This window comes from Leopardus geoffroyi, chromosome D4 (genome assembly GCF_018350155.1).
Source record: "Leopardus geoffroyi isolate Oge1 chromosome D4, O.geoffroyi_Oge1_pat1.0, whole genome shotgun sequence".
Taxonomy (NCBI): Eukaryota; Metazoa; Chordata; class Mammalia; order Carnivora; family Felidae; genus Leopardus; species Leopardus geoffroyi.
Genome location: NC_059342.1, coordinates 90814674 through 90834971, shown reverse-complemented (window position 1 = coordinate 90834971; position 20298 = coordinate 90814674). Strand labels below are relative to the sequence as shown.

At 64.0% G+C, this 20298-nt stretch overlaps 1 protein-coding gene across 10 annotated transcripts in view; it reads left to right on the top strand.

Annotated features, from left to right (window-relative positions):
• The window catches only part of RALGDS (ral guanine nucleotide dissociation stimulator), a 40515-nt gene extending 20780 nt beyond the window's left edge, over positions 1 to 19735 (top strand). For 3 of the 10 annotated variants that reach the window (XM_045467409.1, XM_045467407.1, XM_045467405.1), the window contains exons 2-18: positions 5511 to 5621; positions 7065 to 7258; positions 7695 to 7790; positions 8669 to 8862; positions 9095 to 9426; positions 10134 to 10349; positions 10676 to 10779; positions 11244 to 11328; positions 12307 to 12375; positions 12722 to 12808; positions 13391 to 13423; positions 13797 to 13918; positions 14106 to 14201; positions 14482 to 14683; positions 14849 to 15091; positions 16550 to 16664; positions 18641 to 19735. In XM_045467409.1, coding sequence (XP_045323365.1) covers positions 5511 to 5621; positions 7065 to 7258; positions 7695 to 7790; positions 8669 to 8862; positions 9095 to 9426; positions 10134 to 10349; positions 10676 to 10779; positions 11244 to 11328; positions 12307 to 12375; positions 12722 to 12808; positions 13391 to 13423; positions 13797 to 13918; positions 14106 to 14201; positions 14482 to 14683; positions 14849 to 15091; positions 16550 to 16664; positions 18641 to 18816 — 2475 coding nt within the window. In that variant the 3' untranslated portion in view covers positions 18817 to 19735. Of the gene's footprint in view, positions 1 to 5510; positions 5622 to 7064; positions 7259 to 7691; positions 7791 to 8668; positions 8863 to 9094; positions 9427 to 10133; positions 10350 to 10675; positions 10780 to 11243; positions 11329 to 12306; positions 12376 to 12721; positions 12809 to 13390; positions 13424 to 13730; positions 13919 to 14105; positions 14202 to 14481; positions 14684 to 14848; positions 15092 to 16549; positions 16665 to 18640 lie in introns of all 10 variants that reach the window. The other 7 variants (XM_045467406.1, XM_045467402.1, XM_045467400.1 and 4 more) reach the window with 5 other exon arrangements.
• Positions 19736 to 20298: the final 563 nt, after the last annotated feature.

The following is a 20298-nucleotide window of genomic DNA, read 5'->3' as shown; positions in this document are numbered from 1 at the left end:
CAGGCTCTGAGCTCTCAGTACAGAGCCCGATGCGGGGCTCAAACCCATGAACCGGGAGATCATGACCTGAGCCGAAGTCCGATGCTTAACCGACTGAGCGAGGCGCCCCAAACTTCCTCCCCTTTAAATGCTGATGAGTAACTTGGACTCAGGCTGATGGCAAGGGTTCTTGGGGACAGGCTCTTTGGGGGCTCCACGAGGCTGGTCCCCAAACTCCAGCTTCTGGGGTCCCCAAGCTCCCCGGTTGCCCTGGCAACCAGGCACCTTGCATGGTCCCCAGCAAAGGTCCCCTTGCCTCTACGGCTGCAGTGGGGGGGGGGGGGGGGGCGGAGCGGCGGGAGTGTGGCTCACCCCTGTCCAGGGCTGACCTCTGGTCCCCCACTCAGTTCTGTCTGTGCCCTCAGACTCAGGGTGCAGGACACCCACCCAAAGCTTGAAGGCGGGGCCCTGCCGCACACAGCGGCCTTTTTCTTCTTCCCCAGTTTTTAGAGCTTATGGTCTAAGAGATGAACCAGGACTTGAACTTGAGAAGTCCCTGTTTCTTTTCAGCCCAGATCCTCAGTTTCCACTCTGAATGGGTGTGGGGTGCCGCGTTTAAACTGTCCCAGGAGCCTTGGATCCCAGGAGGGCTGATCAGGCCCTCTGATCTGTCTCCCGCTGTGGTTCCTGCATTTGAGCAAAACGCCAAAAAGTCCGAAGGCTGCAGGGCTGGCTCGGGCAGTTTTAGGACACCTGCCCTCTCCGTACTGGCTCTCCTCCAGGTTTCCCTAGGTGCCCTCAGGGTTTTCCCGCTAAATGTCTGTCGGCAGCTCCTGGGGGCTCTGGTTGTTGGGTACTGCCCAGTAGCAACAGCGCCCTGTCCCCCTTTCCTGGGCACCACCTGTCCCCCCTTTCTGGGCACCACCTGTCCCCCTTTCCTGGACGCCACCTGTCCCCCTTTCCTGGGCACCACCTGTCCCCCCTTCCTGGGCACCACCTGTCCCCCTTTCCTGGGCGCCACCTGTCCCCCTTTCCTGGGCGCCACCTGTCCCCCCTTCCTGGGCGCCACCTGTCCCCCTTTCCTGGGCGCCACCTGTCCCGCTTCCTGGGCACCACCTGTCCCCCTTCCTGGGCGCCACCTGTCCCCCCTTCCTGGGCGCCACCTGTCCCCGCTTCCGGGGCGCCACCTGTCCCCGCTTCCTGGGTGCCACCTGTCCCCGCTTCCAGGGCGCCACCTGTCCCCCCTTCCTGGGCGCCACCTGTCCCCCTTTCCTGGACGCCACCTGTCCCCCTTTCCTGGGCACCACCTGTCCCCCCTTCCTGGGCGCCACCTGTCCCCCTTTCCTGGGCGCCACCTGTCCCTCCTTACTGGGCGCCACCTGTCCCCCTTTCCTGGGCGCCACCTGTCCCCCCTTCCTGGGCGCCACCTGTCCCCCTTTCCTGGGCGCCACCTGTCCCGCTTCCTGGGCACCACCTGTCCCCCCTTCCTGGGCGCCACCTGTCCCTCCTTACTGGGCGCCACCTGTCCCCCTTTCCTGGGCGCCACCTGTCCCTCCTTCCTGGGCGCCACCTGTCCCCCTTTCCTGGGCGCCACCTGTCCCGCTTCCTGGGCACCACCTGTCCCCCCTTCCTGGGCGCCACCTGTCCCCCCTTCCTGGGCGCCACCTGTCTCCCCTTCCGGGGCGCCACCTGTCCCCGCTTCCTGGGCGCCACCTGTCCCCCCTTCCTGGGCGCCACCTGTCCCCGCTTCCGGGGCGCCACCTGTCCCCGCTTCCTGGGCGCCACCTGTCCCCGCTTCCGGGGCGCCACCTGTCCCCCCTTCCGGGGCGCCACCTGTCCCCGCTTCCTGGGCGCCACCTGTCCCCCCTCCCTGGGCGCCACCTGTCCCCCCTTCCTGGGCGCCACCTGTCCCCGCTTCCGGGGCGCCACCTGTCCCCGCTTCCGGGGCACCACCGCTTCCAGGGCACCACCTGTCCCCCCTTCCGGGGCACCACCTGTCCCCCCTTCCGGGGCACCACCTGTCCCCCCTTCCGGGGCGCCACCTGTCCCACTTCCTGGGCACCACCTTTCTCCCCTTCCTGGGCACCACCTGTCCCCCCTTCCTGGGCGCCACCTGTCCCCGCTTCCGGGGCGCCACCTGTCCCCGCTTCCTGAGCGCCACCTGTCCCTGCTTCCTGGGAGCTTTCACGGGCCAGGTGCCGAGCTGGGCATGCTGCGTGCATTTTCTTAACACCCACTCTTGCCCTGTAGGGAGCTGCTGCTCTTTTTCCCATTTCACAGATGAGCTCACTGAGGCCAGGGCCAGAGAGGCTCAGCAGAGCTGGAAGTCACAGCCTTTCACAAGAGGCAGTGCCCTGGGGTCTGGTGGGTGCCTCCTGTGCCCAGGGCTGCAGGGTGCCGGTCAGTGTCCAGTGAGGGCCTGGGGTAACCTCTGTGAGTCAGTGGCCCTGGGCAGCGGCCCCCACCCTGCCTGAGTGTGACCGGGTCTCCATGTGTAGCCTGAAGAGGAGACAGGAGGACACTGTGGTACAAGCTCGGGCCCTTCTTTGTCCGCCCCAGCCCTCAACCAGGTCTCTTAGGAGGATCCAGTCCGAGGTAGAGGCCCCCGTGGGTCTGGAGGCCCCTTATGGCCGCTCATTGTGGCTTCCACGGGAAATGTATACCCAAGGAGGGCAGAGGGGCGATTGGAATGAAGGTGCCGTGATGTCTCCAGATGTGTGGGCCCCGGCCGCCTTGTGGGACAGATGGCAGGGCTGGGGAAAGACCAGTAGGTCCCCTCAGGTCCATCCCAAAGGAGGTGGGGCGGGCGACCCCATTTTTCTCCTTTGAGCGAACGGGGCTTGGCCTGAAGTCAGCTGGGGACAGGCATCCTGCTGGCCTGTCACCCTAAGAAGGCTGATCAGGTGACACACGACCAGATGCCACCCAGGCCATTTCTCCTTGTCCCTGGGGCTCTGAGCTGTACTCAGAGGGACAGCAGAGGGTGAGGCACAGAGGTGCCATGCTTCCGGCCTCCACTTACCGGGGCCTGGGGGTACCCTCCCCCCTCCCCCCACTTGAGCCAAGCCGTGGAAGGTCAGACAGTGTGTGGGGCATGGCTGCCAACTGGGTCTCGGGGACCCGGGGACACTGGCCCCCCAAGGACACAGCCATCCCTGTGGCATTCTTTTCCCTACAGAAGCCTCCCCTCCGGACATCTGCTGTTTGCTGGGCGGCTCCCATTCTCCCCCAGGAGTCCCCCAGCCCCTCGCCACAGACCTGCCCTCTTGGGCTGCCTGCTCCTGGGCCTGCATGCTGTGCACACTGCCAACAGGGTGGCCCAGGGTCACCCACAGGTGCCAGGGCCCCGCCTTTCCTGCCCTAGAGGGTCGGGGGCGGGGGGCAGATGCCAGGCTTGGCTGCTTTCCTTCTCTGTCCCTGGAAGGGAGTAGGAGCCGGAAACAAATGCCCCCCCCCTCCCCCATCTGCCAGTTTCTGCCCAGGCTCCGGGGCAGTTTGCCTGAGAACCTGGTCCTCTGTCTCTTGGTAGATGGTTTCAATGGCGCCTGCACTCGGCATTGCTCTGAGCGTCTGGTTTTGTGTCTGTGGCGGCTGCTGCGTGAAGGGGCCGGAGCAGCCCCGCGTCTGTGTGACAGGGTAGCGACTCCTGGTCTGTCCCTCTCGGTGTCCGGCCCTGCCCCCCACCCCCCACTGGCTTCAGAAGGGGGCCCCAGGGGGTGGGGGAGGGGCTCAGGAACCATGTGACACGCAGGCCAGCTGCTCTGCCAGCGAGGCGGGTGGCTGAGTGCAGGGCCTGCTCTCTGGCCCTGCGGGAGGTGGGGGGGCGGCGCGACTGCCTGGCCGAGGCCCCTGCCAGGGCCGGCCTTGACGGAGCCCCGCTGGGAGCCAGGTGCTATGTGGAGTTCAAGTGCAGTGCCCTCTGGCGGGTGGGTCCTGCATGGGGACCTCCAAATCGCTGCCACCAACCTGGGTGTTTTGGACACGGACTGGTTCCCAGCTGGGCCAAGTGTGGCTCAGAAGCCCTGGAGAAGGGCAGGTGCTTCCACTCGAGCCTCGGCCTTTGCAGGAAGCATCCTGACCCCTGAGAACGTGCCTGGGTGGTGGGTCCCCAGTCCGGCAGGGGGACAGCTGGTCCCCGAAGCCTGTCTTCTCTGAGGCCTCTTCCAGGCAGGGAAAGGGAAAGTGAGCCTATGGCTCAGCTTTTCTGCCTCAGCAATCTCCCTTCCTCAGTGGAAAGGCCGGACCTCCACGTGTCCCGGCTATTTGACGGGCGTGGGCGTGGGAGGTGCCGCTCGGGGTTGGGGTGACCTCCGCCTGTGGTTCCCCCTGGCTTCCCAGAAGCCGGCTGGCTCTCTCTCTGGAGAGAATGTGATCGCAGTGGCTTCCCCGTTGGCATGGTGCCCAGTGTGGGAGGGCGGCCACAGGCCAAAGGAAGTGGCCTTCCCGAGGGCAGCCCCCCCAGGGCCCTCAAGGGTGGGCAGGAGGCGAGAGGCCCAGGCGCCCCATCGCTGCCCCCAGGGGCGCAGTGGGGCCCAGCTTAGGCCAAGGGCTTCAGGGAGGGCACTTTCGCCTGGGTCTTCTGTAAGCTGCAGCCCACCTCGGGTCAGGGCAGTGACCCACACTCCCAGGTGCGGGTGAGGACCGGCAGTGTGGCCCTGTGCCAGCTGGCACCTCCCAGCTCCTCCCTCAACTCTCAGAGGTCCCCTTCCTACTGCAGGCTCGCCCTTCCCTGGACAGGGGCAAGTGGGAGACGGGGCTGTGAGACCCGGGCTGACGCGACTAAGTGGCCTTAGCCAGGGCTTGATGGTCACGGCTCCCAGGCCAGCCTGTTCCGTGGAAGGGGTGGCTGCCCCCTAAAACCAGGGCATTTCCTCTCTGGTCCTGGTCCAGGGAGCAGCCAGATGATCCCCCTTTCTACAGCCCTGTGATTTTGGGTCCCGTGAAAGCCCAGTCCTCTGCCCAGATGCCTGCACCGTCATCATTTTCACCCCGTCCCCATGCACGTGATGACGGACAGAGAAGGGGAACTCCTCTGTTACCCAAGAAAGGGCCCGGGCTTGAATGAGCAGAAAGGGAAGGAAGTGGCGTCGGATGTGGCCTTCGGGGATGCCCAGCACCTGCCCCAGACCCGTGATGCTGACTCCGGGGCTGGGTCCGTAGGAGATGCTGGGTCAGCCAAGGGGTGTGGGGGGGGGGGGGGGCATGATGATGAGCTGGGGAGACATGACGAGGGCCTGGGGCCCCAGACCGTGGGGGAGGCACCTTCCGGGTGGCACGAGCAGGTGACTGGGGGTCTGGGAGCCTGGGGACTTGTGTCGCCCGTACTCAGCTTGTGGCTGGTGGAGTGGGAAGGGGGCGAGGCCGGGGGTGGTGTCCACGTGCCCCGATACTACTCCTGAGAGCCCTCGAGCCGTCGGCCCATTTAGTCCTGGCCTGGGGATCTGTGTGGACACCGGGCCTCAGCTGCGGACCAGAGGTTCATGAGGCAGCCCCTGACGCCCCCGCCTGGTGGCCGGGCACTGTCTCCACAGAGCTGCACGCAGGAGATCGGCGAGGAGCTGGTCAACGGGGTCATCCATTCCATCTCCCTGCGGAAGGTGCAGGCACACCACGGCGCCAACAAGGGCCAACGCTGGCTCGGGGTGAGTGCGGGCACGGGGGCCCCCACCGCCGGGACCCTGCGGAGGCCCGGGGGCCAGACGCCGCTCAGCGACTCTGTTGGGTTCCCTCCCAGGGCCTTCCTGCCTGAGGGCCCCACAGCCCCCCCTCCCAGAGGATCATGGGTCTTCGTGCCCCCCCCCCCCCCCCCCGCCAATGTCCGGTCCTGGGCTCGGCCAGGAGCATCCCTCTGCGTGTATTTGATGAATATGAAAAAAGACACTCTTTGGTAAAACATTTCTATTAAAAAAATATATTTTTAATGTTTATTTATGAGAGAGAGAGAGAGAGAGCGAGCACACACGCACTTGTGCGGGGGGGAGGGGCAGAGAGAGAAGGAGACAGAGAATCGGAAGCAGGCTCCAGGTTCTGAGCTGTCAGCACAGAGCCCGACGCGGGGCTCGAACCCACAAACCGTGAGATCATGACCTGAGTCAGAGTCGGATGCTCAACTGACAGAGCCACCCAGGCGCCCCCCCCAAAAAAGACCCTTTTCGAAAAACACAGCAAAGGCACTTCCCTGCTGTTTTTACTTCACGTTAGGCTGCAAGTGATTTTGTACGTTGCCCCAGTTTTTCTCGTTTTAATTCCTGCCCCTGGTTGTGTCAGGGGCCGTGAGCCCGCCCCTGCAGACCCTCAAGCCCTTCCGCATCACCTCGCTTAGAAGGGCTAGTTTGACCCAAAAGGGGCGGAGGCTGAGGCTACTATATAACTTGCGGTCCCCTGGGGTACAGCCCTGTGACCCCTCCAGGTCAGAGGTAGGGCCAGACTCAGCAGCACAACATTCCAAAGGGGAGGCCCGGTCGTCACGGTGATTCACCCTTTCATGCTCTAGGACCTGGTCTTGATTCCTTCCCACGGCTTTCCCCGGGGCTGCACTGAACATGCTGTGTCTCTTCTCACCCCGGAATAAGCCTCTGTGTTCTCCTCTCTAGAATGGGCAGGTTTCGCCAGGGCTCACGGGAGTGATGCTCCTAATACAAGGAGGGGCGGTCGTTTTAAGTTCCCCTAACAGAATGGCCGGAAAGTGTTGGGTTAGTAGTTTTTAGCCCTCCCCATCTCCAATTCCACTTTTTTTTCCAATGCTTTATTTTATTTTTGAGAGAGAGAGAGAGAGAGAGAGAGAGAGGGGCAGAGTGCGAACGGCAGTGGGGGGCGTTGGGCAGAAAGAGGGAGACAGAATCGGAAGCAGGCTCCAGGCTCTGAGCTGTCAGCACGGAGCCCGACGCGGGGCTCAAACCCGTGGCCTGCGAGGTCATGACTTGAGCCGAAGTCGGATGCCTGACCGACCGAGCCACCCAGGGGCCCCTTCCGATTCCACTTCTTAAGCTGAGAACCTTTTTCTGCTGGGGGCACGCATGTCTGCGCCCTTGCCACATGGCACTGAGCACCTGGGAGTTCATCTGAGCCCCTGTGTCCCACCCCAGTGTGAAAATGAGTCAGCCCTGAACCTGTACGAGACCTGCAAGGTGCGGACGGTGAAGGCCGGCACGCTGGAGAAGCTGGTGGAGCACCTGGTGCCCGCCTTCCAGGGCAGCGACCTCTCCTACGTCACCATCTTCCTGTGCACGTACCGAGCCTTCACCACCACCCAGCAGGTGCTGGACCTGCTGTTCAAAAGGTGAGCACGGCCCCCGCACAGCACAGCGGCTCCCCGGCCCCTCCTGGCACCTTTTTGAGCCTCGGGTGTCTCGTGGGAACCCTGGGTGTCAGGAGGACCCCCCCACATGGGGTCGTGTCCCACTGTTGGGACAAGTCCCCCACCCTGTGCCCGGCCCGTGGAGGGGGTTGCCTGGGGCTGCCATGCTTCCTCTCTGCCTCCAGCCTGGGTGTCCCGTGCCTGGGGCAAAGCTGCTCTCGCCCTCGATTCCATATGGGGGACCCATCCTGGGGGTGGCCGGGGAGGGGTCCCCAACCCCCTCAGATGTCTGTAAGGTGCTGGCTGGGCTTAGCACGGAGCCCCTTCTAGACGTTTCGCACACCCCAGACCAGACTCTACCCTCCTGGGCTTCCGTTCTCGTCCAGAAGTCAGCCAGTAACCCTAGACATCATAGCAGGTACGGTAGATGTGATGCCCTCACGGCCTCCTCTAGATACGGATGCATCCTTCCTTATTCTGACGAGGACGGCGGACCCCAGGACCAACTGAAAAAGTGAGCGGACTTGGGAGCTGATGGGAGGACCCCCGTCTCCAAGGTGGGGGACATCTAGGGCGGGGGCGGGGGCGCTGGGCAGAGCCACGGCTCCCACACGAGCTGTGATTCCTGCTGGAGGGCCGAGGGGTGGGGGCCTCTCCTGCAGGAGGAAAGGAGTCAGACAGCCGTGGCTGGGGTCCTGGGCCCTGGGGAGCAGAAGAGAGGCCGGGGGCTGAGGTTGGCCCCTGAGAGAGTGGGTCCCCCCCACAGCCCACCCCAGCCCTTCCTGCCCGGCCCCGACCCGGGGTCCCAAGACGGAGGTGTGGGGGCCACCTGCTCACCCATCGACCTCACGTGTCAGTCCCCTGAGTCCAGCTGCCCGGACTGAGAATAGTGTTCCTGAGAATAGTGTCTGTGGGGAGAGGAGACCCCCAGGCGCCTCGAAGGCAGTACGGCAGCCATGGGTGCAGGAGCTGGGGACGAGGGGCCATGAGAGCCCACGCAGGCTGGGCGGGAGGACGCTGCCTGTCCCCTCCTCCTCACACGCTTACGCGGCACCTACTGTGTGCGGCCAGGGCAGGGACGGAGCAGACACGGCAGCCCTTGCCGTCCTGGAGTTTACACCGTAGCCAGGAGGCCCCCGGACAGACAGAGGGGAGGGGCAGGCCTCCCTGAGGAAGGCAGGGGTGCCCACACCATCGATGGAGGGCTCCCTCCCGTGGGGACGGCCAGGCCCCCGCCTTCTGACCGGACCTGCCCCTGCCTGGACGGCCAGTGGTGGGGGGGAGGAGGGGGGTGCTCAGGTGGGCCTGGCCTCTGGATGGAGGACCCGCAGGGGGCCGTGCGGAAGGAAAGGCCGGGCCGCTGACTCGGCTGCCTGCCCCCCCTCCCTCCAGTGCCATCTCTTCCATTCTGGGCACCTGGCTGGACCAGTACTCGGAGGACTTCTGTCAGCCCCCAGACTTTCCCTGCCTCAAGCAGCTGGTGGCCTATGTGCAGCTCAACATGCCTGGTTCTGACCTAGAGCGCCGTGCCCAGCTTCTCCTGGCCCAGCTGGAGCACGCAGAGCTCACGGAGGCCGAGCCCGAGGGTGAGAAGGCTGGGGGGTGGGGGATGGGGGTGCACGAGGACGGGGCGGTGCTGGGCCACCCAGGGAGGAGCCCCCGGGGGCTGATGTGGGGCCAGGAGCAGAGACTGAGAGCCCCGGCGGGGGACCGCAGGGGGGCAGAGGTCCCGGTGTGGGTTCCTGGCCGTGGCTTCCCCGGGAGGCTCTGGAGTGGGTTCTGTCTCTGCAAAGACACCTGGAAACTTCTCTCCTCTAGCTCTGTCGCCAGCTCCAGCGCCGCTTCTAAAACCAGCTCCGGAACTAGAGCCGGCTTTGGCACCTGAGTCAGAACCAGAGCTAGAGCCGGCTCCAACACCGGCTCCAGAACCAGAGCTACAGCCGGCTCCGGAACCGGCTCCGGAACCGGCTCCAGCCCCAGCTCCGGAACTAGAGCCGGCTCTATCGCAAACTGTAGACCTAGAGGCAGCTCCGGTGCCCGAGCCTCCCTGGCCGTCACCTGTGGCTGCAGAAAATGGCCTGAATGAGAAGCCTCACCTCTTGGCCTTCCCTCCCGACCTGGTGGCAGAGCAGTTCACACTGATGGATGCGGTGAGCAGTTTTTCTCAGCCGGGCGGGGCAGGGGAGCACTTTCGTCCAGCCTCTGGTCCATTCCCTGCCATTCCCCGGCATATCCCGGCTCCGTTCCTGCGTGGTCTCTGGACTGTGGATGCGGAGATGGATCTCTGTGCGCAGTGACGATGGATTAAATGAGACGGGGCGGTAGAAGGCTGGGCGAAGCCTGGCCCATTCGATGGGGGGGGTGGAGCTCACCGTGGTACGTCCAGCTCCGTGGGTCACCCCACCATCTGCTCGGGAGGCCTCGGCACCTACGAGGCACCTGCCGTGTCCTGGAGTTTACGGCAGACAAAGCCTGGGGGTGGAGCGCCCGCGGTGAGCGTGCATCTGGACAGGGCGGGGGGCCCTGAGCCACGATGGGGGAGCCGAAGGTGCCGCCTGGTGGGCGCAGCTGTGAGCCAGCTTCTGGTGCTTGCAGTGAGTGAGGGTGGGCGTCTGAAAATGCCAGACGCTCTTCGCTGCCCGTGCGTCATCTGGGTCGCTCGTGCGCTGGGCGCCCACGGTCGGTGGAGAACAGAGCCCAGAGGCACGGCCCCCACCCCGGGCCTGCGAGGCTCGAGCCACATCCTCAGCTTTCCCTGAGCTCCAGCCCTGACCGGGGACCCTGCTGGGACTAGGGAGACACGGGACGCTGAGCTGGGCCGTGGCGGTGCTAGGTGATGCTCCCCATGATCCCCCAGGAGCTGTTCAAGAAGGTGGTGCCCTACCACTGCCTGGGCTCCATCTGGTCCCAGCGGGACAAGAAGGGCAAGGAACACCTGGCTCCCACTGTCCGCGCCACGGTCACCCAGTTCAACAGTGTGGCCAACTGCGTCATCACCACCTGCCTGGGGGACCGGACTGTGACGGCCCGGGACAGGGCCAGGGTGGTGGAGCACTGGATCGAGGTGGCCAGGGTATGCCTTGGAGGGGCCCTGGGGAACCCCTTTCTCGCCTTCGTCTGCCCTCAGGGCTGTGGTCCGTGGTCCACGACCCTGCAGAGACCCCAGCCCTCCCTTCCCAGCGGCTCGCTGGCCTTGATTCACACATCCCACTGCCTCGATGCTCACTGCCCGCTTAACGTCCTCCCTCGTGTTGAGCTCAGAGCCTCCTCCCTGGGAGTGTCACGGACGGGGGCCCAGGTGCTCGTTGGGGCTCCCTGGGAATCTGTGTCACCCAGGATGGAAGGTCAGAGCTCAGGGGACTGCACCCGCACCCCACGGCCCTTCTGTTCCTCTGCCAGGAGTGCCGTGTCCTCAAGAACTTCTCGTCTCTCTACGCCATCCTGTCGGCCCTGCAGAGCAACTCCATCCACAGGCTGAAGAAGACGTGGGAAGAAGTTTCCAGGTGGGGAGACCTCTCTCTGCAGGAGCTCCACCTGGAGGGACCCGGGACCCCCCAAGCGACTAAGCATTGTCCCCTCTGTGAGCCTGGGACCTGCCAGGAGGCAGCAAATCCTGAGGCCGGCCTGCTGGTTGGGGGGCACCCCTCCAAGTGTCCGTTGGCCTTAGGCCAGCACCTCTGCCCTGGGACTCAGTTTCCCTATCTGTCAAGCACTAGACAGAGCCACATTGGAGATTTTCCTGTGTTTCCTTGCCAGCCACACCACTCTGTCCCCTTGAAATCCAAACCGATCCAAACAGAGCCACACACGTGGAGCTCGCCTCCCCCGGCCCACAGAGCGCCCTGGGCCCAGCAGAACCCTGGGTGAAAACCACCCGTCTGGGCGGTTGGGTCCTTGGGTCCTAAATGGATCGGCACTCACACCCCTCCCTGCCATTCCCATGGTTCTCCTCCCTTCCCCCACCCAGGGACAGCTTCCGCATCTTCCAGAAGCTGTCGGAGATTTTTTCGGATGAGAACAACTACTCACTGAGCAGAGAGCTGCTCATCAAGGTAAAGTCTGGGCAGCGGAGGGAGGTTCTCGGTGGATGTTTCTTTGAAAAGTTCCAGTCCTGTCTGGGCTGGACTTTGAGGAGAGTGGGATCTTTTTGGTACATGGGCCCGTGGGGGGGTAGTTTGGGGGACAGGAGGCCCCGGTAATGGAATGGTGTGGGAGCAGCTGAGGTGTTCTACAAGGCGGGGAGCGGGGTGGGTGGCTGGATCGGCAGGTCTCCTGCTTCCTCCAGGCTGCTGGGCGGCTGGGGTCTGGGGTGGGAGGCTCCTTCCGTGGGCGCTGCAGCTCAGGGTGGGCACACCCTGGCTCCCTGGGGACAAGGTACCGCAGGGGGTGCCAGAGGCTAAGTCCCCAAGGGGCTGCTCGACCTTGGGTCCAAATGAGCAGTCCTGGGAGGCAGCTCTGGGAGCCCTGGGGGACTCCTCACCCCGCCCCGGGGCAGGCGCCACAAATGGATCCCAGACATCCTGCAGGCTGTCACTGCAGGGCCTCAAATTAGCCGGATGACCAGTTGGCAGGAACAGATCTCCAGCCCACTCACCTCTGAGTCCCTCTGGGACCTTGGGCAGGTCACTACCCCTCTCGGGGCCTCAGTTTCCTTAGCGGGAGAGCGGAGGAAGGATGAGCCTGGGGTCCCTCTAGTCTCACGACTCACGGGGAGGCAGTGAGGTACCAGGAGAAGGGGAGTGTGGGAGAGTTCTGTGCAGGGCCCCCACCTCGGAGAGGGCACGGGCTGCTGAGTCCTTGGAGACCTCCCAGAGGTGGGTGTCTTGCTCACCTGCACTTTCCAGACCAGGAAACAGGCTTGGGGAGGCCAGGCCACTGGCCCCACGTTCCCACACCCCGGGAGCGCCAGGGCACCCCACTGGTGGCAGCAGAGTATTCGGACCAGTGACCAAGTACCAAGGTCAGGTCTGCTGGAGGGGAAAGAGGGGAGGAGAGGAGGGTCTCACTGATCCCGTCCCCAACCCTGGCAGGAGGGCACCTCCAAGTTTGCCACCCTGGAGATGAACCCCAAGAGAGCCCAGAAGCGGCCAAAGGAGACGGTGAGTGCACTCGAGGCCGAGAGAGGTGGGGGGGGGCCGGCCCGAGGCAGGAGAGGAGGGGTCGCCCCCAGCCCTTCCCCCCTGCTGCTGCAGTGACCTGAGCTCCTCTGGGCCCTGACAGGGCTGCGCCCTGACCAGCAGGGGGTCTCGAGGGTGCCGATGGCAGCTGGGCTCGGTGGGCTTAGGGGTGGGGAGGGTCCAGGGACCACAGAACCTCGGCGAGGTTGGGGTCTGTGGGCACTGGGAGGGAGTCGGGGGGAGACCGCTAAAGGTCCCCGGGCTGCTCCGAGTGGGAGGCTGGGGGAGGCCTCCGTCGTTGCTCATCAGCCCTACCCCAACGTCACAGGGTGTCATCCAGGGCACCGTTCCCTACCTGGGCACCTTCCTCACAGACCTGGTGATGCTGGACACCGCGATGAAGGACTATCTGTATGTGAGTGAGCCCTGGGGGCCGGGGCCGGGCGGGAGTGGGGCCGGGGTCCTGGAGCTCTAGGGGAAAGTGCCCCTCACCGAGCCCTGAGCTCTCAAGCACTGGGCACACCTCGTCTGAGGGCCCCCAGCCACCCCCACGTGCCTGGGCTCCTGCCTGGCTCACCAGTGAGTAAACGGAGCTAGGTGCCCAGCCGCTGAGGCTTAGAGCTGCCCAGGGTCTGGCCCAGCTGCCCACGGCCCTCCCTTGGGCAGCAACCACAGGAGGAGAGAGGCCCGCCCTCCAAGCTGGGCCTTCCTGCCTGAGGCCTCAATCCTTTTGTCCTCAGAGGGCTGGGCCAGTAGTTGTTTGAAGCTCTGTCCCTCTGCCCACCACCCCCTAGATCCTAGGACCACCCCCTCCCCAGGCCCAGAGGTGTGTGTGTGTGTGTGTGGGTGGGTGGGTGTGTGTGTGGGTGTGTGTGTGTGTGTGTTCGTCCACCCCGCCCCCTGGTGTATGCTGTCGGTAGTGCAGCCTGAGAGGGGCTGAGGGGTGGTCATGGGCAAGGGGACGCCTTCTGATGCTCGCTGGCTGTCTGCCTTCCAGGGGAGACTGATCAACTTCGAGAAGCGGAGGAAGGTGAGCGGCTGCCGTCCGTCCGTGTTGGCGGGGGGTTGGGGGGGGGGGGCGGGGGGTTGGAAATCAGAGACCTGCCTCAGCTGCATCCTGCTTCCTGTTATATTTGTGGGGAGAGTTGGATACACAGAGGAGGGGGGACCTCTCCCACTGGAAGGGGGTACAGGAGGCCAGAATCAAGGACAGCTTCCTGGGAGGGGCTGTTTTGTTAGAACAGAGTGGCCCTGGGCGGGAGTAGAGAGTAGGAGAGGACTCAGAGACCCTGGGCCCCTGCCCCGCCCAGCACCCCCACCCACCACCTCCCCGGCAGCCCCCCGGGCCACACCCAGCACCGCATCCATCCCATCACTGTCCCGTCCTTCCCTCTGGGCCCCAGGAATTCGAAGTGATTGCCCAGATCAAGCTGCTCCAGTCGGCCTGCAACAATTATAGCATCACACCCGAGGAGCACTTTGGGGCCTGGTTCCGGGCCATGGAGCGACTCAGCGAGACGGAGAGGTGAGGCTGGCTGGGTGCGGGTGGGGCATGGCAGGGGCGGGCGGGCTGTGGTGTGGGATCTTGCTCAGGACCGGGCTCTGTTGCCTGGTGGTGGCTGGGCGTCTGGACCCCCGCTGCCAGGCAGGTTCTGGGAGGGAGACCCGAGTGTGCCTCCTGCTCGCCTCACAGCTGCCTCTCTGTCCTGTAGCTACAACCTGTCGTGTGAGCTGGAGCCCCCCTCCGAGTCGGCCAGCAACACCCTCAAGGCCAAGAAGAACGCGGCCATCGTCAAGCGCTGGAGCGAGTGAGTGGCCCCGGGCTGGCAGGAAGGGCTCCCTCGGGGCTTACGGAAGCCTCAGGCTGAGCGCGACTGGGGCCACTTGTCTACCCTCCCTGGGCCTCAGTTTCCTCCTCTGTGAAATGGGGCGATCCTAAATCGGTCGCTTCCAAAGCAGGGACAGACGTGGTGCTGGTGACTGACCGAGCCCTTGGCACCGAGCCTGGAGTGCCGAGTGGGGGGGTGGGGGCAGGGGTGGGATGTGTCCCAGGGGAGGCCCCCCGAGTAAGGTGAGCCGTCCACGCAGCCGCCAGGCCCCCAGCACAGAGCTCAGCAGCAGCGGCAGCTCCCACTCCAAGTCCTGTGACCAGCTCAGGTGCGGCCCCTACCTCAGCAGCGGGGACATCGCCGACGCACTCAGCGTCCACTCGGCCGGCTCCTCCAGCTCCGACGTGGAGGAGATCAACGTGAGCTTCGTCCCGGAGTCCCCCGATGGTCAGGAAAAGAAGGTGACCGCCCGCCCCTTCTCCCTGACGGCCCTTCGCGGGGCCCAGGGCCCCCACGCCACACCCGTGAGCGGCCGAGGGGCGCTCCCGGCTCCCGAACAGAGCGCCCGGGGTCCCCCGGAGCCGGGCGCTGGCCCGGGCACCCTGCTGACCGTGCCGTCCCCACAGTTCTGGGAGTCGGCCTCCCAGTCGTCCCCGGAGACCTCCGGCATCAGCTCGGCCTCCAGCAGCGCGTCCTCCTCCTCAGCCTCCACCACGCCCGTGGCTGCCACGCGCACCCACAAGCGCTCCGTCTCAGGGGTCTGCAGCCACAGCTCCTCACTGCCCCTCTACAACCAGCAGGTGGGCGACTGCTGCATCATCCGCGTCAGCCTGGATGTGGACAACGGCAACATGTACAAGAGCATCCTGGTGAGCGGCGCGGGCGGGCGTCCCCGTGCCCGCGCTCTGCCGGGCCGCACGCGCGTGCTGGGCTCCGTCCCCTGCCCGCTGTCCTGGAGCCGACCTTCCGGGGGGGGGGGGGGGGGTCGGGAAAGACAGATGGTCGGCGGACAAAAAGAAAGCAGCTTCCGTGGAGATCCGGGGCCAGGGAGGGCTTCACAGACAAGGCACCCGAGGCGGGCAGGGAGGGAGGGAGGCCTGAGGTCCGCGGCTTGGGGCCTGGATCTCCGTGGCGGCAGACAGAAGCTGCTGCTGGCTGGGGTGACGGGTTGGGTGACTCAGGGCTTCTCTGCGGGGGTGGGCTGGTGGCCGGAGAGGCGGAGGGGCCGGTCAGGAGGTGGTCAGGCGGGGAGAACGGTGGCTACCAGGCTGGTGGCTGTGGAGGTGACGGGCGGTATGAGACGTTAGATGTCATTTAGCGCTTGAGATCAAGCCAAGGGGATTTGTCTCCAGACACTGTATGTGCTGCTGGTGGGGGCAGGGACTCGCGTTCCAGAACTCAGGCTGTAGACGAGCCCTGTGCACTCTCTGGAGGTCCCCCATCCGGTCACAGTGCCCGCGTTCCCTGGGGCAGCGTCCTCGTTGGCCCCTGGCGTGTGCCCCTTCCTGGGTGGGAACCGGCCACGGGAGACCTAGTTCGCAGCTAGCAGCCCCAAGGAGCGAAGAGAAAAGGCTTTTCTCCTAGGGCCCCGCAGCCAGACGGTCAAGCCCGAGGGCCGTTCACAGGGACAGGCTGGCTGAGAGGGGAAACGTGCTTCCGAAAGAACCTCAAATATGTGAAAATGCACACACACGTGACCCTGTCCTCGTCCGTGCAGGCTGCCGTTAACAACGGGTCAGGTGCCCGTTACATACCCACCGCGTACTGAGCTGCTCTCCCCGCCAGGAACTAGCCTGACTGTCCTTAAAGAGCCGCCTGTATGACCTCACGTCCGAGGCCCGTCTGCACTCTGGCCTTTGGGGTCGAGGCAAGACGGGCGGCCTGTGCTGGCCACCACAGCAGCCTCTAGCCAGTGCAGGCCTGGCCTACAGGCAGCCCCTGGGCATCTGGCCAGCTCCTCTCCTACCTCCAGGGCTGGGACTAGACGCCCTCTCCTCCCTGGGTTCACTGATCCCATTGTTCCGTCGGGCCGGGATCCAGGGGAACAGCCCCCGGGAGCAGGCAGGTTCCCACGGTGGCATGGGAGGAGGTGGCAGGCTTGTAGGAGAACGGGGGGGGGGTGGGGGAGGCAGGAACAATGGGGAAAAGGCCCTCATCGTAGTGTGGGGGGCCTCCCGGGGCAGGACCAGGTGGCGAGGCGCCCGTGGACCCAGCCAGAAGCTGAGCCTTTGAACGCAGCGCGAGGCAGCTCCGAGGGTCCCTGGTGCTATGCTCTGTGGGGGCTCTTCCCGGACCCTCGACCTCATGGCTGCCCCTCCCTGATCCAGGTAACCAGCCAGGACAAGGCTCCCGCCGTCATCCGCAAGGCCATGGACAAACACAACCTGGATGAGGATGAGGCCGACGAATACGAGCTCGTGCAGGTTATCTCCGACGACCGCAGTAAGTCCGGGGCCAGGCGGGCGGGCTGCGGGGGGGCAGCACCACACCCCAGGCCCACGGCCCCGTGCTCCCTGGGGCAGCGTCCTCGTTGGCCCCTGGCATGTGCCCTTTCCTGGGCGGGAACCGGCCGCAGGAGACCTAGTTCGCAGCTTAGCGGCACCAAGGAGCGAAGAGAAAAGGCTTTTCTCCTGGGGCCCCGCAGCCAGACGGCCAAGCCCGAGGGCCGTTCATAGGGACAGGCTGGCTGAGAGGGGAAACGTGCTTCCGAAAGAACCTCAAATATGTGAAAATGCACGCACACGTGACCCTGTCCTCGTCCGTGCAGGCTGCCGTGACAAAACACCACGGGCCAGGGAGGGGCTGTTAAACTAGTGAAATGTATTGCTCACGGTTCTAAAGGCTGGAAGTCTAAGATCAAGGTGCCGGCAGGGTCAGGTTCTGGTGAGGGCTCTCTTCCGGGTGGCAGATGGCCACCTTCTCGTGTCCTCACGTGGCAGAAGGGGCGTGGGGGCCTCAGGAATGGGATTATAAAATCCTGACCTCATCACTGCCCAAGGCCCCAGTGCTTGGGGCATTAGGATTCCCACACGAATCTTGGGCACACACAATCATTCTGACCATAGCAGACGTTAACAATTGAAAAAAAAAAATTTTTTTTAATGTTTATTTATTTATGTATTTATTTTTAACGTTTTTTTAATGTTTCTTTTGGAGAGAGAGAGAGGGACAGAGCACAAGTGGGGGAGGGGCAGAGAGAGAGGGAGACAACAGAATCCGAAGCGGGCTCCAGGCTCTGAGCTGTCAGCACAGAGCCGGATGCGGGGCTCAAACCCGTGAACTGGGAGATCGTGACCTGAGCTGACATCGGACGCTTCACCGACGGAGCCCCCCAGTTGTTTGTTTATTTTTGAGGGAGAGCACACTCAGGGGAGGGGCAGAGAGAGAGGGGGACAGAGGATCTGAAGCGGGCTCTGTCCTGACAGCAGAGAGCCTGACGTGGGATTTGAACTCATGAAACGTGAAATCGTGACCTGGGCCGAAGTCAGGCGCTTAACCGACTGAACCCCCGAGGCGCCCCCAGAGGACGCTGAAACCAGGCTCCGAGGGTGTGGCTCAGTGGGTCAGAGCTGGGAAAGCGACAGAACCAAGGGCAAGCACAGACTCGGAGCCGGGCTGCGGGGCTCGGAGAGCTCGGGCAAGGTCCTTAGGCCGCCTGTGCCTGTGTCCCCCTCCCCACGAGAGCGGTGAACGAGCCAGGGGTTAATCCCTACGCACACCTGGAAGCACGTGCTCTGCAGGTTACCTGTACGGACCGTCCTCGCCCTGTTTTCTCTCCACGAGCCGCTCGTTTGCTGCCGGCCGTTAGTGACCCCCAGCGTCCCCACAGATGGTTTTCTAAACCTTCTCTCACCTTCTTGCACCATTTCGGTGGCGTGGGGAGGGGGACTGCGCAGGCACGTGCCCCATCTTGCAGGGCGGGAGGACTGAGGCCCAGGCAAGGTAGGGAAAGTGAGGCAGGGGCGCAACGCTGAGCTACAGACAGGGTAGGAGGGGCCAAGTAAAGCCTGGCATCTGCCACTCGGAGCAGGGAGGCGTCCTGGACCCGGGCACAGAAGACCTGGGGCAGGGCCTGCCCGTCGCTGGGTCCCTCAGCCTTGGTCCTGAGTAGCACGGGATCCAGGGGAGGGGTTCTAGATTCCAGCTCGGGATGGTGGTCAGTGGAGGCAGCAGGTGTGCAGGATGGATAACCCTTTTCCGGCTCCAGGCCGAGGCGGGGACTTAGGGAGTCGAGTCCCTTTGTAACCAAGAGTCATTGGATTTCACGAGTCCCAGGGGTCCTTGGTATTCCCGGATTTAGACTGGGCGTCTCAGGCCTTTGTCTCGGGCCTGCCCTCGATGGGGGGGGGGGGGAAGGGGAGGGGGGCAGGTGAGGTCTCTGTCAGCACCGCTGACCCCCCCCACCCCTCCCCCACCAGAGCTGAAGATCCCGGACAACGCCAACGTGTTCTACGCCATGAACTCTACTGCCAACTATGACTTTGTCCTAAAGAAACGGACCTTCACAAAGGGGGCAAAGGTCAGGCATGGCGCCAGCTCGACTCTCCCTCGCATGAAGCAGAAAGGGCTCAGGATCGCCAAGGGCATCTTCTAACTCATCCCCGGTGCTGGCCCGCCACAGGGACCCCTCTTGCAGGGTCCGGCTGCCTGGGTAACTGAGCACTTCCGGACTCCGGTGGCCCAGGCCAGGCGGGCACCCTCTGCCCAACCCGCCAGCTCAGGCCACCCCCAGACTCGTTTCACCCTCAACGTCTCCCGCTGCCGGGATTGACGCCTGCTGCTTGACAGGCTGACCTGGCCTCCTGTGGACCACTCGCCGCCTTAGGTGCCTTCTGCTCTCCGGAACCGGAGGACCAGCTGACTTTGGCCGAGGAGCGCCGTCGGTGGGCACGGAGCCCCGCGTGCCGCCGGGCACTGCCCTCTGTGCGCTGCCCCTCACACCTGCTCAGGTGTGGGTCACTGCCACCTGTGCCCGTGGGCACCCCAGGGCACCTGCTCATCCACTGGGTCTGACCACTGCAATTCTCTCCTCCGCCCGCGGGCATCGGCCGTGTCCTTCTGCCTTCTGGGGTCCCGGCCCCTCTTGGCCACCACACTAGCCTTTCCCGGGCCGCACCAAAGATCCCACCGTCGGGGCCAGCAGAGTGAAGGAGTCTCGCCCACCCCCTGCCCAGCCCTCCCCCAGGAGGTTGGGGTGGGGGGGAAGCCTCTTCACAGATCACACTCTTCACCCGGTGAGTGAGGACGGTCTCAGACGAGTACCGTTGACACTGAATCTCACGACACCGCGGGTGCCGCTCACTCCCACGCCCTGGGCTTCACGAGACCGCACGAGACGGGGGTTAGTGGGAAAGAAGGATTTGGGGGAAGGGCAGGGGTGTTGAATATTTGTATAAAAGGCAAAAACAAAACAAAACAGAAAAAGTTTACCAGTTGGGGAGGGGCAATATTTATTTGTTGTAAATAGCAAATGCTAGACTTGAATATTCTATTAAAATCCAGTTTCTACTATAGCCTGGGAGTCGTGGTTTTGTTCTGGCACATCCAGTGAGCTACAGACGCTCACCTTCTGTGTTCAGATAGGAAATCTTGCATGGCTGGCTTATTTGTACGGAGGAGAAGCGAGAGGGGCCAGCCCCCGTTCTCCGGCTCCCCTCCGGAAACACGCAAGCCCATCTTTCACAGACCACATAGATGCTCACCTCAGTGTCATTCACCTGGGCACCGAGCCCCCCAGAAACCCTGGGATTAGAGGTTGGAGGTACTTTCACAGGACGTAACCACAAGCCTGGAAACTTGGGTGTGTTTAAAAATAACATTGGTGAGAGGCGCCTGGGTGGCTCAGTCAGTTAAGCGTCCGACTTCGGCTCAGGTCATGATCTCACGGTTCGTGGGCTCGAGCCCCACGTCGGGCTCTGTGCGGACGGCTCGGAGCCTGGAGCCTGCCTCGGATTCCGTGTCTCCCTCTCTCTCTGCCCCTCCCCTGCTCACACTCTTGTCTCTGTCTCTCAAAAATGAATAATAAAAAAAAAAAAAAAAAAAAAGTTAAAAAAAATACCATTGGTGAGAGAAAATC